The following is a 17736-nucleotide window of genomic DNA, read 5'->3' as shown; positions in this document are numbered from 1 at the left end:
TCATAGTCAACATCCATAATGGGGCATTTCTCCGCCCTCCAAAATCACAGCATTCGCCAGGCGTTGCTGTCTCCGAAAGAAAAACCTCCCAACTCCATCTGGATGTGGCAGGGAAAATAGCCAAGGTGCGTTCCCAAAACCTTGAGGTGTACTGCGTTAAGGCCTGGAAATCTTTCTTGCTCTGTGTGGAAAAATTAAAAACAAATTGGAAAATTGTCTCTGGGTTGTAGTTCCTTTCTTCAGGGGCGGGAGGAAAAAGAACAGTGAGAGTCACTTGTCAGTAGCAGAATTCGTTGAAGTTCGTCCGCGTGACTTGGCCGTTTCAAGGCACAGAGAGTGACGTTCGCAGTTATACCTGTTGCTGTTTTGAGCTTTGCGCTTCAGGTTGGTCCTTCATGGAAGTCCCCCTGCGTGCAAGGACTGTCCACACTCTCATGTCCGTCCAACCTCCAGTTCGGCTGGGCGGAAACCCGTCGTCAAGGTTGTCAACCTCATGTTGGCTCACTCAACGCTTCCAAGATTTGGGATGCCATTTCCAAACAGACTCACAAACACAGCTGGGCATAGATTTTTTTTTTCTGCTCTATACACCTAACACTTCTAAACCTCATGGGAAGCTAGTGAAAAACTCGCTGTTCTATACTGACAGCCCTGGACTTGGGGAAGAACTTTTCAAGCTTTATCCAGTGCTGGACATGGGTTTGACGGGAGCAGAATATGGTGTGTCTGGTGGCGGTCTCACTCCATACGGCAGGCTCTAAATCATATGGTCTCTACAGTCGAAGTGACAATGCAGGTTTTTTTTAAAGGAGTGGGACCCTCCGATCTTCACGGGATTCCCTGTAGCTCCGGAGTCTTCCCTCATCTGTGGTTAGCTCTCGTAATGTACTCACTCGCCTGAAAATATGCAACCGTCCGTTAAAATAGAACAAACCCTACTGCTACCGCCAGCGATGCGAGAAATCAGCCCGCTTCACTTCCTCTGATCGAATTTTCAAAATCTCACATTCTTTCCACCTCAACGAGGAAGGAATTGTACGGGAATCTCGTGAAAAATTAGCATGACTTCCCCTTGTTTTCCACCATTTTTTAAAAAGGTAGTTTTTTCCTCTGCATGGACTCGTATAAAACAAACCTGTCAGATGGCAGTCCAAGAAACTGGGAAGTAGACAGTGCGAATTCACCCGAAACGCAGCTCGATGCCTAAGAATTCAAAGGGTTGGTGTAGGATGGAGGAGCTGGTCAATGTTGGTTTCTTCCTGCTGTTAGGTTTAACAACTCAAAATCTTTCCATTCCCAATGTGAAGAATTTGGATTTCAATCCTCACATGCTTCTTGGATGCTGGACCTTTTTTTCTGCTTGGCCCAAGGGCCAGGCCTGTTGATGCAAGTCACGGGAAAAAAAAACTACCACCCAAGTATGCAACATTTGTCCTTTCTGGAAAGTTCACAAAGGCCTCCCTCAAAATTTCTCCGGCACCAAATTCAATGCATCAGCCACCTCCAAATGTATAAACCATTCCTTTCTTTATTAAACATAGCTTGCAAGTGATAAATATTACAAAGTTTTTTTTAATCCTTTCTCCAAAAATTAGCTTATTATTATCATCATCATCATCATCATTATTATTTAATCAGGTCACTGCATAATCAATTGCCAATATTTAAACAGCTTTTTTCTTTAGTCATCTTCTCCTTGGAAACCAGATTCAAAAAACACAAGGCAAAAAATAAAAATTAAAAAAAAAGCCCTCTTAAAATTGTGCAAAAGGTCCCGTTTCCCATCTGAGCCTCTCCTTCCTCCCAGAGACCTCAGCCGTAGCGTCCTTCAAGACGTCTGCCGCCACTCCTGGGGGGGAAAAAAACAAAACACACACACACAAAGGCTCAGCTCTCTGCCCTTACCTTGTTGTGTGCTCAACTTTAAATGGGAAGATAAAAGTTTGATGATTTGAGCTTTAAAAAAAAACACCCTCTCCTTCCTTCAGCCTACATCTTGGCTCCTGCAATGGAAAAACCATGACACCACGAGTGAGCAGAGGAAGTGAAAACTGAAGGGTTGTGTTTTTATTTTGGGGGGGGGGGGGAGAGAGAAAGCTCAAAATGATGTCTTATCGATTTTTGCAGCCACGGCTGTTTTTTCCTAAGGGGTTTAGGTGATGGGATCCGTCTCCTCCCCATCAGAGGCACAACGTGGCCTGGAATCACCTCCAGATTAGGGACCACAGCTCCGTCTGGAAGATCCCCAAGTTCTCACCAGGCCCCATCTCTCCAATGTGGGAATGGTGTCCTTGATGGATGGAGAGACAGAAGGGGAAAAAAAACATTTAAAAAAATTGAAAAAAATCTGGGAAAAGGCATGATCTGCGATTCAGTTCCTGGACCCAGAGGAAGGCCGTCTCATGAGGACCTTAGAAGCAAAGTTCTACTCTGGAGGAAGAGAGGAGAGGTAAAGCTGGAGAACTGCACGTAGAAGGGATCTGGGAGGAAGAAGAGGAGGGTGGAAAGGGAGAGCGATTTCTCCCAGGCAGCCAAAACATGTTAAAGGGAGTCTGATGTAAATTCGGCCGACTCCTTGACCAGTTATGAAGAAAGGGTAAGGTGTCACTGAATTTCTGCTTCCAAGAAGAGGCAACTGGGGCTCTGTAGGTGAGGGGTTCGGTCCACACCAAAGCGTGTAGGAACTGAAGATATAAACACAGGTCTTAGAATAGCACTGAGTTCTCTTCCTTAGACTGTACAGCAAAATGTGTGCTCTCAAGCCATCCAGTGCCTTTGCACCTTGGATGTTCAACAAAGCTTTTGCTTTACTTTGAATCAGGATTTAACATACATTTTTTTTGGGGGGGGGGGGAAACACGGGGTGGTAGGAAAATGAGAGAAGTGCTGTTACCAATCAGTCACAGCGCCGGCAACTAAAAACGGCAGCCCCAGGCAACTGGAATCCTCTTGAATGGACCAATATCACAAGGACTAGAAACTTGGTTTTTGTTTTTAAAAGACAGATGAGAAAAACAAGAGTTGCTCAAGAAAATACGGCTTTCAAGGCGCCTCGTGACGCATCGAAGACTGAACAGCACGAGGAAGGAAGCAACTGAGAGAATAAGGAGCGTATGAATCATTAAGTGGATGAAGCAGGGGATGTATTATAGGATTCAGGAGCCGAGAATCTAAAATGGGTGGCACAAGAGGTGGAGTAAACGTGTCCACCCATTTCTGGAATTGCTAGCCCAACACAGAGGTGAGTCTTGTTTCAAAAGAAGCCACCTCATGGTCTTGAAGAAGGGCTGATGTCACCCGAGGCCCAAACTTGACAAGCAAGGAAAGGTGTGTTTTCCTTCCTGGCTTGGCTTCCATCTGGGCCGAGAAACGGATCCCCCCATGCTCCCGAATTTGATGGACATGCAAGAGGGCTTTCTAAATATCCGGGAGATAGATAGGGAAGTTAGCATAAAGGTAGCACGTCGTGGTTTTCCCAGCCCCACATGTCTTGGAAAACATATGGCAAACTGAAGTTGCGCGTGATGGCAAATAATTTCGCGCCGTAGACGGGGTTGCGTCTTCTTTGAAAAGGAAAATTACTCCCGGGTTCGGGATCGGAGTTGCTCTCTCCCTCTTGAATCATTAGTTTCTAAGCACAGCATGATCGATGCCTGGTTTGAATAAAGGAACATTTTCATAGATAATCACATGTAGGTTGATAACCACAAGGGACGTGAGCTTGATCCTTGAAAAAGGGTAAATATGGTTGAAAAAACGGAGATTAACGTGAAACCTGCGTAGGGTGCGTAGGGGTGGAGTGCAGATCCTGGCTTTGAAGATGCTCCAGGTTAGACTTTGGGGAAGCACAAAACTGACCCAGGAGTCAAGAGAGAGAAGTTCGCCCAAAAGGCAGAAGGAAAATGCAGCCTTCAGCCGAGATGTCCATGACGGAATGGAGGGCATGGGATGTGGGGCTGACCAAAGATGGTTCTGCCACTTCGATGCCCATCTCTTGAAAAAACGTGGTGCCCACCTGCAGGAGACCAAGCTGCGGGGTTCACCAAATCCAACTTTCCTGGCGAGGCTCTGTGTGTGTGTGTGTGTGTGTGTATGGCTCATGCTGGAGGTCCCGTCGTCCCGAAGCTAAAGCGTTCGTTAAAAACAGTGCAAATATATTTACAGTTTAAGAGCAAGTTTAATACTGGGACATTTTTCGTCTCGTCCGCTCTCCCTGCTTCGGGACGGGATGGGGAGCAGTTACTGCTTGCTGTGTGCCCGCTAGTGCTTGAGAAGGGGGGGGGGAGACACAGATGTTCACCCACAAAGTTGTGCCTCTCTCTCTGTGTGTATATAGATGTGTGCTGGTTAAGTTGCGGGACTTCTGTTTCCTGACTTCAGAGGAAAAAAAGGCACCATTCCGGGAATTAATTCTCGCCACCACGTTCGTTCCAGTTTTTTTTTTTCAGAGGGTGGGGGAGATAGAGGGGTGGAGTGTGTGTTTGTGTGTTGTGAGCTGCATAGCCGCCCCCCTGAGCCTCCCCCTACCTCCCGGGAAACCACCTTTTGCACATTTTAATGTCATACACAAAAAAGGTCACACTACAAAAGGACGTTAACAACTTTTCACAATATTCATGGCTAAGCTGTCTCCCCCCCACCCCTTGCCAGGTTGCTTTCTCTACACAATGTACAATTTCCATTTTTATTTTTATTCCGGATGGGGGGGGGTCTTCTCCTCCCCACCCTCGGGTTGGTAGGTTGGTTTTTGTTTCTGTTTTTTTTTTTGCTCGCTTTTTAATTAAATTTTTTTTTAAACGTGTCAAGAAATAGCTTATATACAACGAAGGAGTCCTTGTTACAATTTTTTTTTCCCTCTTTCCGGCAGCAAAGTTATCTGTTAAGCAAAGAAGATCTGGAGAAGGAAAAGGAAGCCGAAGAATGAGGACGGAGGGGTGGGTGGGTGGGCAGGAAAGGATCAGGGGGTGGACCGGGGGGGGGGGGGGAAACAGAGGCCGGGAGGCAACATGTTAGGCGTTTTAAAAAACAAAACTTTTGAGGATATCGGAACAGATCCCGCAAAATAAAACGGCACCCACCGGAAAGCATCGAAAACCCTCAAACTGTAAGAGAGACAAAAAAACAGAAGCTGGGAAAGGAAATCCTTAATTCTGAGCCTTTAAAAAAAGTTATTTTTAAGGATGGTCTTCTACATCACATCATCGCCCGCTGTAAAAAAGCAGAGCGAGAGAGGGGGGAAGAAAATAGGGATGCAGGGAAAGTATCCTACCTGTGGGTTTAGGGAAAGCAAAGGCAGAGGAGTCTCCTGGGAGGATTAAAATAAGGGGCACCACGGGCAAAGTCCTGCGTTCATGAAAGAGGAACTGGTGGGGAAGAGGGAGATACAGAAGGCAGAGCTGAACCTTCTCCCTGCTTTTCCAATTCAGCGGAAAGGCCTCCGTCCTGCTCCGGATGACAGGGTTCCGGTGGTAATCGACACCCTTCCACCGAAAACTTGCCTCCCGAAACTCACCTGGCCCTTCTGTACCTCTCCCCCCCTCTCCGTCCTTCAGAAAAAGGGGGCAGCTTCCAAGGATCAGTGCCTCAAAAGGCAGGAATGGTGAAGCCAGGGGCATTTCACGGGGAAATCGGCGTCTTGGGTCCTTGCTAAGAATGTCCCGATTCACCCCAGGAAGCATCTCTTGCATGAAAAGGAGAGGAAGTCTCCGATGGCTGAACGTTGAAGGATTTTTGCTAACTCCTTCGGGATATTCAGGAGGGTGGCGGGGGTTGCGCGCGGGGGAAACCGAGGACCGATTCCTAACCCCCAATCCGTGAGTCTGGAAGGGCAACCTGTGGGGGGGAGTGGACGAAAAAAGAAAATACAGAACCCAAAAGGGGGATTTCTACAGGGGGAGCCTTTACTCTACTGACAAGTCCCGCATGCATCAGACAGATGATGGGGGAGACCGGCCTGGTTCACCCCATACCCCCTCTCCTGCCCCATGGCTCCGGGCCAAAAGCCGTATCCGATTTTGCTGCCGGTTCCAACGTTTGCCATCAAAGCCTCTTCCCCGGGCGGCCCCGTCGGGACAGAGGCTTGAAAAAAGTTATTGCACATTCCTTTACAACATCACCGTCATTTCTGAAAAGATCGGGGGGGGGGGGGGAGGAAGAGAAAAAAACACCGAAACCCACAGACCCTCCTCAAATGCTCCACTGAGCCAATATAGGTCAACATGGGGGCTTCTGATTTTATTGATTATAATTTTTTTTTTAAAAAGGGAATGGGACAGGAAAATGGCACTTGGTTTTTGGTGACAGGAGGTGTTGGGTGGTTGGGGCAGGAGATTGAGATGGGAGAAGACAGGCAGGGGGGAGTAAGGAAGGAAGGGGGCAGAGTGCATCAAAGAGGGGGGGAGAAGGTGCTGTTCAGGGCTGTGCGAAAAGAAGGGTTTTTATAATGGGTCTAAAAGGGAAACCATCGCAAGCAGCTGTAGGGCTGAAAGGAAGCTGGAAAGACACAGAAGCAAACCAGGAGGGTCTATCCCTCCCCTCCCCTCCGAAAACACTGAGTGAGAGGGGTGCATGGAGGGACCAGCGTGTGTGCATGTATATATCTATCTTTACGCACACTGGCCTTCGGACAGGCTGCTAGTTTAATAAAGCACCCTGCGCCCCCCCTTCAATCCCCAAACGGCACTCCCCAATCCGAACACACACACAGTTCTTCCTGCCACCCCCCCCCCCCATTATTTTTGTTAAGTGCTCAGGGTTTGGAGGGGGGGGAAGAAGATGCAGGCGTCACAGGGGAGGCTGAAACGGCACAGATCTCAAAGAGACACCCGCCCGGGCTGGGCAGTGTGGGTGTTCAGGGGCTGTCCGGAGGAAATCCAAAGCAATGGGGGATTTTGATCCTCCTGAAATGGGGTCTAAGTGGAGGCCGAAGCAGAGCGGGCCGAAGGAGGCCTCAAAAAGGAGGGGCACCTCCACTTCCGTCGTGTTTTTTTGGCTTTCTGGGTGGAGAAGAGGCTGGGGAATCTTTCAAGCACAGAGAACATAAATCGGGCTGAAAAATAAAAGTAAACCTTGCAGAATCCCTGGGGGCTGGTGGAGGTGGGGGGGGGCATCGGCTGGACCATCGTCTTTCCAAGAAGGAAGCCTCTGATGTGGGGGAAACGCCGGGTTCCTCATCCAGCAACTGCCGGCAGATCTAACCACGTCCACGCGACGGGCCTCGTGGGCGTTACCGGGTGGGACGTCTCGATGGGCCTCTCCTGTTAAGTCCAGAATGTGGGAGCCAGCCTTGGAAGGACAGGTGGGGACCCCCGAGCGGTTCCGAAATACGGATGGCACTCTCCGATGGAAAGCGACTGCCATGAGATGAACGGGAGAACGGAGAGAGGGATTCCATCCAAGCGTTTTCGTCCTACTGTTCCGTTTCCAGCAACGTCCTCTGGGGAGGTGAAGGGGATGCCCACAGATCCTCTGGATCGAGGAGGACCACGCGAGGCCGATGGAGACTGCAGGAGGGCGAAGAGGGTCGGAAAAAGCCCACGATGAAGTTCATTCGTCGATGCTTGGCCTCCCACAAGGGCACGGATTCTGTCCAGTCCGGAGCCACGGATGCGCCAGAGAAGAACAGCCGCTCCGGTGTCAAGTTGGCTGTCCTCTAAAATAAAAACCACCACCTCCAACAGCAAGCTCTTGCTTTGCTATCCACTTCATTGGGGAGATGGGGAAAACCCAACCCAAGCTGGGCTCCGAGGATGGCCGTGAACGGCTAGTGCCGTGGCTTTCTCGCTTATGCGGGCGAGACCGGCTCCCCTGTGTCTCGTCGGGTGGCCTCCAAAAAAACCGACAACAAAAAACAAACAAACCCAAAAACCCACACATCCTTCTAAGGCCCTTCGGGAAGCCTCAGATCCCCCCTCCGGAAGGCGTTAAGAAGTTTTAAAAGTTTCTAACGAGATTCTTGTTTTTGTTTTTGTTTTTTTTTTTGCTTGAACACCAAGTTGTTGGTTACGAACGGTCCGTTTTAAACACAAGGGCCGGCGGCGGGGCAGAAGGGTTAATTAAAAACAAAACAAAACCAGGAACACCACAACTGAAAATTCTACACATTGTCGTTACAAATCAGAAATGAAATTGAAAAAAATAAAATAAGGGGAGCATCAAACAAGCGTTAAACGGGTGGGCGTACAGGGCACGATCCAAGCAGAGGTGTTCCGGCTTTGGGCGGGTGGAGGGTGAAAAACGGAAGGGGGTGAAGCAGAAGTGGCCTCTCGCTGCAAACAAAATCCAGAGATGAGAAGAGAGAGAGAGAGAGAGACGGTTTCGGAAGAGAGCGGGGTCCTTGACGTTTTGAAATGTTCTTGTGTCTTTTTTGTGTCTGTGTGTGTGTTTTCTTCTTCTGTTTTGACATAATTTTTTTTGTCTTTTCTTCCACATATGGTAGGCACCAGAACAGGCACTGCATGCGACGGACGACGGGGCGGGTGGCGTCGGGAAGGGTGGGGGGGAGGAGTTGTAAGGGGGGGGCAGGGGATGGGGGGGCACTGCTGGCGTTATTTCTGCCCACTGATGGACTGCGATATAGAGCGAGGAGGGATCATGTCTAAAAGATACTCCCGCTGCCGGTCCGCCAGGCTCGACGCTTTGTGGCCCCCGATCCCGGCGTTCAGGTAGGCGATGTTGACTCCTGGGAGAGAGGACGAGAGAAGGGGTGAGGAGGGCCCTGGAGCAGAGGCCGCCAGCCCCCGACCCACCTTCCCTTCTAGCTGTCCAGGGGTATCCCCCCCCCTTTATTTGGCTGTGAAATAAAGGGAGGGACCACGCTACTCGGAGGGGAAATTAAGAAGAGACAGACGGATAAAATCAGGCATAAATGCAAACGGGCTGCCCTAGAATGATCCTGCTGGACTACAAACCCCATTGTCTTTGGCCGCTTCCCAGGCTGATGGGTGTTTGAATTCTAACAATGGGGTAGGAAGGGCTACTCCTGCCCCATCCCCTCCTTTCACGCTTTCCTCGGCGGCCCCAGAGGTGAGCAGGTCCCTCGGCCCTCCTCCTGGCTCCCCATTCGTTTCGCCCCCATCTTTACCTGGCATGCCGAGGAGGCCGCCCGCCACGGAGAGCTGGGGGGCCTGTGCGAAGGTGGACAGCATGGAGCGGGCCGAGGTGGGGATGCCGCGCTGAAGGGTGCTCTGCGGTTGGGGCGCCTGTGGGGTGAGCGGGGGGGGGGAGAGGACAGAGCAGCGTGTCAATGCTTGGTCTACAGAAAACATCTGGATTTTTCCAGCAGTGGCGCAGAGGGCCGGTGCCATTTGGGGGTCGCCCCTCCTCGACGGCCCGGGATGGAGTGGGACCCTCTCTCTGTAGGGGGACCAGAAGCGCCGCTCCAGACCCAACAGACCGGGTTGTCAATCAGGAGACGGCACCTTCAGAAAGGGTTAGGGGCCCATTTGAGAGCTGCCGGGCCTGCTATGGGTTGTGCCCGCAGGTGACTGTCCTGGTGCTCCCGGGGAATTCCGAGGCTTCACAGGAGGCGCAGTTCTCTGGGAGGCGCTCTTTGTAGCGCCTAACGGGCAAGGAGATGCTGTGACTCCCTGGAAGACAGACCATGCCAAGGAAGCCCTTGGACAGTTTCCTTGTTTTTGAAAGGATACGGCCACCAGTGGTGCTTAAGAAGGTAAAGAAAAGGGGTCTGTAGACTTTTGTTTTGGGGGTCTTACCTCCCCGGATTTTGCCTGGGGCATTCCTGGCCAATTCTGGGAACTGGAGTCCACCCCCACCCATTCCATATCACCCATCTTACTGGGACCAAAGGTGGCTAGACATACATTTCCGGTCCCCAACCCTTACCTGCCGGTCTTTAAAAAAAATCAAGATGAAAGGGGGGCATGCACTTTGGTGTAAAAGGAAAACACACTTCTTGGGGGTGCGGTGAAATTCTCTAGCTCTGTTCATGAGCAGCCACTTTGTAAAACACCGTCGAGCCCCTCAATGTACATGCATAGTAATAAACCCCAATTTCGGTTCCTTACTCGCTGTAGGCAGCTTGTTGGGTTAACTCGGTAGGAAAGAGTGCGGCAGATAGAGAGCCTCATCGAGAGGCACAAGGGTGTGGGAAAGAAGCGAACGAACAGTTTTGTCGTTTCCCAGGATGCAAGAGAGATACTAGAGAATCTACCGCAAACTTTGCTGAAATGACAGGAACTCATAAGCGAGCCCTTCCCTTCAAAAGATTGCTTATACTTTGGGAGGTCGAGGGATACAGGGATGCGGACATGACGTTTTCAGATTATTTCTGGACTACAAATCCCACCGTTCTCCATTCCGGGAATCCCCAGGGAGCCCTGACCTGGCGGAGTGTGTGGTGTCGCATGATGTTCTCCTGTTTGCTGACGTTGGACACGCTGGCGGGAGCGGCGGTGGGGGACAAGGCCGCCTGCTGCTGCAGTCGCTGCTCGATCTCCTGGAAGGGGGAAACGAGAGAGGAAAGACGAGAGTCAAGGGCCCGGCCGTGCTGAGACGACCGCCAACGGGTGACGGCCCCTAAACCGCCCCCAGCAATCCCCGAAAGGGTCTCTCCAGAAGGGCAGCCCTCTCTCCCCAGCCATGCGCCCCACGTGGCTGCCAAGTCTGGTTTCCTTTGGAGAAATGTTTCCTGGAGGATCCCCACCGAGAACCTTCTGGCTGCCTGCAGAAAGCATCGTCCCTAGAGGCGCTGAACCCTGGCGCCCAAATTTGACATCATCCTGCGCAGACTCTCCATCCTCATAGGCACCATTTGTGAGGACAGGAAACAGGGCCTTCTTGGTGGCTGCTCCCGTGGGCCCTGCAGTATCTTTTCTCCATGGAAAACTAGACTGTAGCTCTCTCCCAGTGTCTCGCTGGCCACCAAAAGCCTCTTCATTCCAGTGTATTTTTCAGCTACAGAGCGGCGTTCAGGGAAGGAGCATTTAAGGAAAGGCTTGAATCGCTTCTAGCTCCCTTTTCTGGGTTGCACAGTGGACTAAGACTCAAAGGACCTGGGTTCAAATCCCCCACCCCACCTCCCCGGCCACAAAACTCACGGCGTGAGCTTGGGCGCCCGTCATACTCTCTGAGCCTAACCTACCTCACAGGGCTGTTGTGAGGATAAAGGAGGGAGAGGAGAGCCATGTACGCTGCCTTGAGCTCGCTGGAGGAAAGGCGGGATATAAACGTTAATCAATGAATAATAAAGAGAATCCATTTAATGCTATTTTAGTCTTGTAACTTATTAGGTTTCTTCTCTCTCTCTCTCTTTTTAAAAACCATGCTGGTGTTGCCTTAAGCCCCAGCACTGGGAGAGAGACAAGACGTAAATAAAAGAGATAAGAATAATGGTGCTGGTGATGATGATGGTTAGCTCAGAGATTTAGATCTCTGGCTGCGGAGCCAGAGGTTAGGAGTTCGGTTCCCCCACTATGCCTCCCTGACAGACTGGGCTGGATGATCTATAGGATCCCTTCTAGCTCTGCAGTTTTAAGATGTTGATGGTATGTGAAAGCAAAAGGAAGGCCTGAGTGAAGATTTTAAGAGACAGAGGGGGAGAGAAAGAACTCTGTCCCAGCTCAGCCGGAACTTGCTGCCCCGGCCCCACCATCAGGTAAGGGGAACTCACCTGTTCCTGCTGCAGAGCTTTGACGAAGGCGTTCTTCAGCCGGTTAGTGTGCTCGGCCTTGAGCGCCTTCTTCTGGTTGGAGGTCATGCACTGCTCGCACAGGATCTTCCCGTTCTTCTCCTGCTTCCAGTGCGGGGTGAAGTCCGTGCGGCACTGGGCGCAAACGAAGGGGTCCACCCGTAAGAGGGAGGCGCAGCCTTTGCCTGGAGGGAGAAAGAGGGAGATTCTGACAAACAATCTCAATTCGGGAGGGGCGGACACACCCTCTAGAACCTGGCGCTTCAAGGTGTCTCCCTGGATCCCAACCTTGGGTGTCCTGGTGGGTCCTTGGACGACCACTCCCAGAAACCTCAGCCAGCACAGCGAGGGGTGAAAAGGCTTCTGGGAGTTATAGTCCGAGAACATCTGGGCACCGAAGCTTGGGAACCGCTGCCAGGAGGTGTGGATTTGTGTATTACGCTAATAGTTCCCCCATGGAACAAAATGTTCTTTAACACGAGGCACCACGGATCGCCCCTCCTGTTTAATCCCGAAGCCATTATTTCGGTGTTACTTCCAAGCTCTTCAATCCTATTTCTAAGTTCTGGGGCTGCTTGTCGGAGGTTCCCACTTAACTTCTTCTGTATTCCGCACAGTCTGTGCTCTCCCCCCTTCTGAGGTCCCCCCCATCACTCTGCTTACCCCCCCCACCCCCCGGATGCAGCGAATCCCTCACCTTGGCTGTCGATGACGCTCTGCACCACCTCTTCCAGCCCCACCATGTAGATGAACTCGCTGTTGGCGGCGCTGGGCAGGAAGTGGAGCAAGGGGGCCGGGGGCTTGGGGGGCGGGATTTCCAGGAGGGTCTTTTCCAGTTGCTTGCGCAAGGCGAGCTTGGCGGCGGCCTGGGAGTTGGCCGCGTCGTTGAGCGTGCTGGGGCTGGGCAGGGGCGACGACACTCGGTTCACGGTGCCCGGCTGGATGTGGGAGGCCAGGTTCATGTAAATGGCAGAGGAGGTGGTACGCGGCTGGCAGGGGACCGCCGAGCCGGACTGCTACGGAGGGAGGGAAGAAGTTGAGAAAGCTGAGAAAAGTCCTCTCCTCCTCTGTCGCTCTGCCCCTCTGCTGCCCATCTTGCCGACCCCGAAGGGGGGGTCCTCACCTCCCACAAAAGGGCTCATGCACAGAAGGCCTAGAGACCGCTAGCTTTGCAAACCAACGACTGCAGGAGGGATAATTTACATTAGGGTGTCACGTAGAGGAGAGAGAGATAAATCCTTTCGGATGTGCTAAAATCACCCCGAAGCCCGTAAACCGATCCAAAGACGGCAGAGCTTTTCGGCGGTCACTTGGGGGGGAGTGTCTCCCGCCCCACACCCCTCTCCGTTCAATACCCCACGTTCAACGTGCCCCACAATGGAGGCAACCGTGGCACTCACCGGCTGGTAGCTGATGGCGGGGCTCATGCTCGGGGTGGTGGTGCGGATGAGGCCCGGTTTCGGGGGGATGCGCTGCCCTTGGAGCTGGGTGGGGTTCGGCGCAATGACTCGCTGGGACATAAGCATGTGGGGGAGTGTGGTGTTGCTGGCGGACCGGATGACGCTGTGACCCTGGCCGGGAAGGAAAAGCACACGGCAGTCAGAGCGGGGAAGGGGAGACAGAGGGGCCTCTTCCGCCATGTGTCTTGGCGCTACCACTCCCATGCAGGCACATTCTGGGGAACACGCCTGATCCCCAAGTCAAAACCATGGCCATCCAGTTGGCAGTTACATCGGGAAGCAAAGACCTTGCTTTTATCACTTGCAGCTTTTAAAAATAACTCACCCCTGATGTTCATTCTTGAAACTGGCTCATTATTATAGCCTTATTCTTATTTATTAACTTATTTATTTAAAACACTTTTAACCTTCCTTTCTCCTAAAAAGGACTCAAGGCGGCTTACGGTGTGTGTGTGTGTGTTTATAATTTTAACTGTTTATATATGTGTGTGTATATATATGTATGTACACACACACATATATACACATATATTATGTGTTATTATGATATTCCGAAATTGAACGCATATTAAAAAAAACAGTAGATGAAAACAGTATTAAAAACATCAGAAACATGACAGACTTATTATTTGTTACTTGCAAATTACTTCTCGCACAGAAGAACTGCACGCTGTCGCTAAGAAAACCATCATCTCCCAGAACGGCCACATCGGGCATTTACTCCAAGGAACAAGTGGCTCAAGTGGTAGAAAGGCAAAAATGCCCCCCCTCCTGCTGTTGGGGGAACCCCGTACCTGTAATGTCCGGAGGTTTTGGGGCTCCACCCCTTGAGCTCCAGGCCGCGAGGGAAATTTAGACAGAGCCTGCTGTCCGGCGTGGGCAGGAGACGGCTGGACGATGGAGGCTGCGTTCTGGACAACGGGGGCCTAGGAAGAAGGACACCCCAGGCGTTATGATGGAGAGGAGCACTTCTGGAATTTGAGATGCCTGGACCTGAGCATTTTCTGGATTGAGACGGGAGGCCACATTCATGCTGGAATCCAGAAGGGACTCTTCGTGATCAAAAAAAGGAAGGTCTGCCCAAACCTACGGCTGCTGGAAGGGGCTCGGAAGGACCACTCAGCATCTCATCCTTTTCTCTGGCCCTCTCAAGAGACGGAGGTGCGCTTGCTACGCAGGTACCTTATCGTTCAAGCCCTGCAGGAATCCAATGGATTGATTCTGCCCCGCCCCCAAATTAAGCATCCTCCAGAAACCTAATGAACCAATGAAGAAACTGAACGGCACGAAGAAACTCTATTTCTTATGTTGCTGAATGACCGCCTTGCGGAACCGTCTGCACTAGTTCCGATGATGAAAATCACGGGTTTTTCAACAGGCTGCAGGAATACGCAGAATCACAGAATGACGGAGCGGGAAGGGGCCCCGAAGGCCATCGAGTCCAACCCCCTGCTTAAGGCAGGAGTCCAAATCAAAGCAGATTGAACAGAGGATGGTCCAAGTTTTGTCTTGAACGCCTCCAGCAGTGGAGCACTCAACACCTCTCGAGGTCCACTGTCGTACTGCTCTAACAGTCAAGAAGTTTTTTTCCCTGACCTTCAGCCTAAATCTGGCTTCCTGTAACAGAAGACGGCTCTCGCAACATGCGACCCTTAAGCTCTGTCACGATGCCACTGGTGCCTGTTATGTTTACACAGGGAACTCAATTCTGCGCCCAGGGCTCTGCTGACGGGCCAAGAGAGGGTGGCTGTAACCAGTAGAGTGGGGGGCGCACCTAAGCTCTATAAGGGATGCTAGCGAGGCAGGATAGCCTAGCCTGGCGAGACCCAGGCGTGTCGGAGGAACAAGGCCGCGCCTCCTCACCTTCTGCACCACGTTCTCCTTCTGCAGCTGACTTTGCCGGAGTTTCTTCAGCAGCACCAGCCGGGCCTCTTCCAACCTCAGCTCATCCCGGAGCTGTTTGATCAGCTGCTGCCGCTCTTCCAGGCCTTTCCCCTGTGCGCGCGCGCACACACATACAACACACAAAGAGAGAAAAGATTTGCTTGCTTCCTTTTCCTCAGTCCTTAATGTCAAGGCTTCACCCTTCTCCCCCCCCACAAAAGCACTCCCCCCAGAAGGAATATTCTGGGAAACCAAAGGGGGCCTTCCCTTCATTTGGGGCCACATTTCTGGGGAACGGCGGCCGCCTCTGGGTGGGATCCTGGTACCCCAAAACTGTCCCTGTTCGAAGTCGGCTGGGAAGGGAGGAAGGCAGCCGCCCCTTGTCGCTGCTCGAAGAAAAAGAGAGAAGGAAAAGCAAAACGCCACCAGCGACTGACCTGGGACGGAGGAGGCTCTTACCTTGAACATCTCCAGATTGGCCGCCTTGACTCTCTCTTCCATGCGGGAGCCGGAGCGAGGGCTCGAGGCCTCGTTGTCAGAAAGGACGATGATGTCTGGTGAGGGAGTGAGTTGGCCCCGGTCCTGATCGCTGCCGGGTTGTGAAAAAAAAAAAGAGGCAACGGGTAAGGTGGAGAGCTGGGGTAGAAAAGAAGCCTGAGATGCCTATTTCTCCTGAACCAGAAGGCCAACGCACAAGGGAACCGAGACCACAAAATGTTTCACAGCCTGGTGGTGGTGGTGGTGGTGGGTCAGACTTGGCAGCAGTTATTCCACCCACCTTGTTTCCGTTCTCAAGCATCTCCACCACCCCATCCCAAGGAAGGATCAACAGACAGACAGACAGGCGGACACACCAAAATCTGGGATGTTGTACGGTTGTGTTCAGACCTCCCTGGGGAATTCAATGTGAAGGCTGCTGGCTGCAAACTCCTGGGGGTGAGCCCTTGTGAATTTGAGGCCACCTCCCTCAAATTGAGTCTCCCGCCTCCATAAACTAAAAAAAACGGGAAAGCCGCTTCGCCTCCTTTTCGTGGAACACTGTGCCCGCTGCCCCAAGTCCAGTCTGTATCCAAAGCTCTGATTTCGCACCTAATCGGAGAGGCTTCACAAAAGGTTCATCCGACCTGGCCAGAGGTGTGAAAGGCGCATTTCTGTAGCTCGAAACCTGGGGTTCCCAACCCCTAGAGGTTCCTGGACTCAAAACGCTCAGAAGCCTTCATCGTGAGCCGGATTGGCCAAGGTTTCCGGGAGTTGAAGTCCAAGAATCTCTAGGGACCCAAGGTTGGGAATCACAGCTCTAAACAGGAGATGGTGTCATACTAGACTGAGTCCTATTTGGAGAGGGAAACAAGTGAATCCTTCCTCTCCCCTTTTCAGGACATTTATACATTCACCAGCACTTTAAGGGTGCTGGAACAATTGAACTAGGGTGAAAACACAAGCAAACCTCCCAACGGTGGTTGAAAACTCTTAGGAGAGCCTCACACAGGCCGACTGTGCAGGCCGACAGACGTTACAGGTACCGCCAGCTGACAATAAACCTTTTAAACCACAGAGACGGTCAGGTGACGTTACAAGGTTGGGTGATGGAGCGGACGGAAAGCCGCTTGCTGGATTTGGTTGCTTGCGATTTAAAGCATCCGGGACCAAACCAGTCTTATAGATAGCTATCCCAGCTAGTCACCTGTGGGGAGTTGGGACTATCTTGAGAAGATCAGGCAGGAAAAGGCAATAAGAAGTTGGTCCTCTTTCTTTCAGAGAGCAAACCACTGACCTAAGCAAAGTTTAGCGGTTTGAACTTGTTGGAAAGCCGCACTGTATTTATCTGGAAAGGTGAGTAAACTAAGAGTCTGGAGCATACACCAGGAGAGGGGGGGAAAGCCACATTATATATTTTTAAAGACTGTCTTATCAAATTGAGCACAGCCCGTAGGCCACGAATTACAGAGCCGTTCCTGGTGAACCCCACCAAATAATTAGCCAGGGGTCAATTCCTAATCCTCAATTCATATGCAGTTGGGGCAGTGGATCTACTCAAGTTTGAAGCCCGAGTATTTTTCTTGCCAATGAAAACATCAAGCCACGTTCTTACTCTGGAACGGCTCGAAGAACCCAGATTCCAAACCGATCAAAGGGGGAAAAAATGGCAGATGGCAGAAATTCACATCAGAGATGCTAAGAGAAAGAAAATTCAGAAGAGGAAACACAAGTCTTCAAATAGTACTACATGATACCACCCTGAATATATCTGAGAGCTATCTAATTTTGGAAGCTCGGCCAGAGTTAGGTGTGGCTAAGGCTCGGGCAGGTGGTCACCGAGGATCTGAGAAGGGGCTAGGAAAGGACCCTACTTAAAATCCTGGAGAGCGACAGCTGTCAGTCAGAGTGGACGGTGCTGAGCGATATGGAGCACGGGTGTCACTCTGCACAAGGCAGGCTTCTACGTTCCTACCGGAGGTAACTACCTGAACTCCACGTTCATGACACACGGAGGAAAGAAGGGGTTGAGGGGGGAGACGGAGCAAACTGGGACCTCTGGAAGGGAATCCACTGGGCTCCCAAAGTGGCCGCTGCTTCTGGCCACATCACCGGAGATGGGTGATGTGCTCCAGCGGTAACCGAGGGCCGCCCGATGCGGGGATTGTGACATCACAGAGAGAGGCTCGGTGGCAACCAGGGTTTTCACCGCTGGCCTGGCTTGGCCCACTGCACTCCCACAAGCTAAATTCGGGGGCCACACATGCG

General features: G+C 51.6%; 1 protein-coding gene across 4 annotated transcripts in view; it reads right to left on the bottom strand.

Moving 5' to 3' along the window:
• Positions 1-1510: 1510 nt before the first annotated feature.
• Positions 1511-17736, bottom strand: part of GATAD2B (GATA zinc finger domain containing 2B) — a 44127-nt gene continuing 27901 nt past the window's right edge. For 3 of the 4 annotated variants that reach the window (XM_072984221.2, XM_072984223.2, XM_072984224.2), the window contains exons 3-11: positions 15451-15580; positions 14971-15102; positions 13902-14033; positions 13048-13218; positions 12345-12663; positions 11630-11832; positions 10343-10456; positions 9083-9200; positions 1511-8680 (exon numbers count right to left, since the gene is read on the bottom strand). In XM_072984221.2, coding sequence (XP_072840322.1) covers positions 8547-8680; positions 9083-9200; positions 10343-10456; positions 11630-11832; positions 12345-12663; positions 13048-13218; positions 13902-14033; positions 14971-15102; positions 15451-15580 — 1453 coding nt within the window. In that variant the 3' untranslated portion in view covers positions 1511-8546. The remainder of the gene's footprint in view (positions 8681-9082; positions 9201-10342; positions 10457-11629; positions 11833-12344; positions 12664-13047; positions 13219-13901; positions 14034-14970; positions 15103-15450; positions 15581-17736) is intronic. The other variant, XM_078382228.1, reaches the window with a different exon arrangement.

This window comes from Pogona vitticeps, chromosome 15 (assembly GCF_051106095.1).
Source record: "Pogona vitticeps strain Pit_001003342236 chromosome 15, PviZW2.1, whole genome shotgun sequence".
Taxonomy (NCBI): Eukaryota; Metazoa; Chordata; class Lepidosauria; order Squamata; family Agamidae; genus Pogona; species Pogona vitticeps.
Note: the sequence above shows the minus strand (reverse complement) of the source record. Positions and strands in the feature narration are given on the sequence as shown.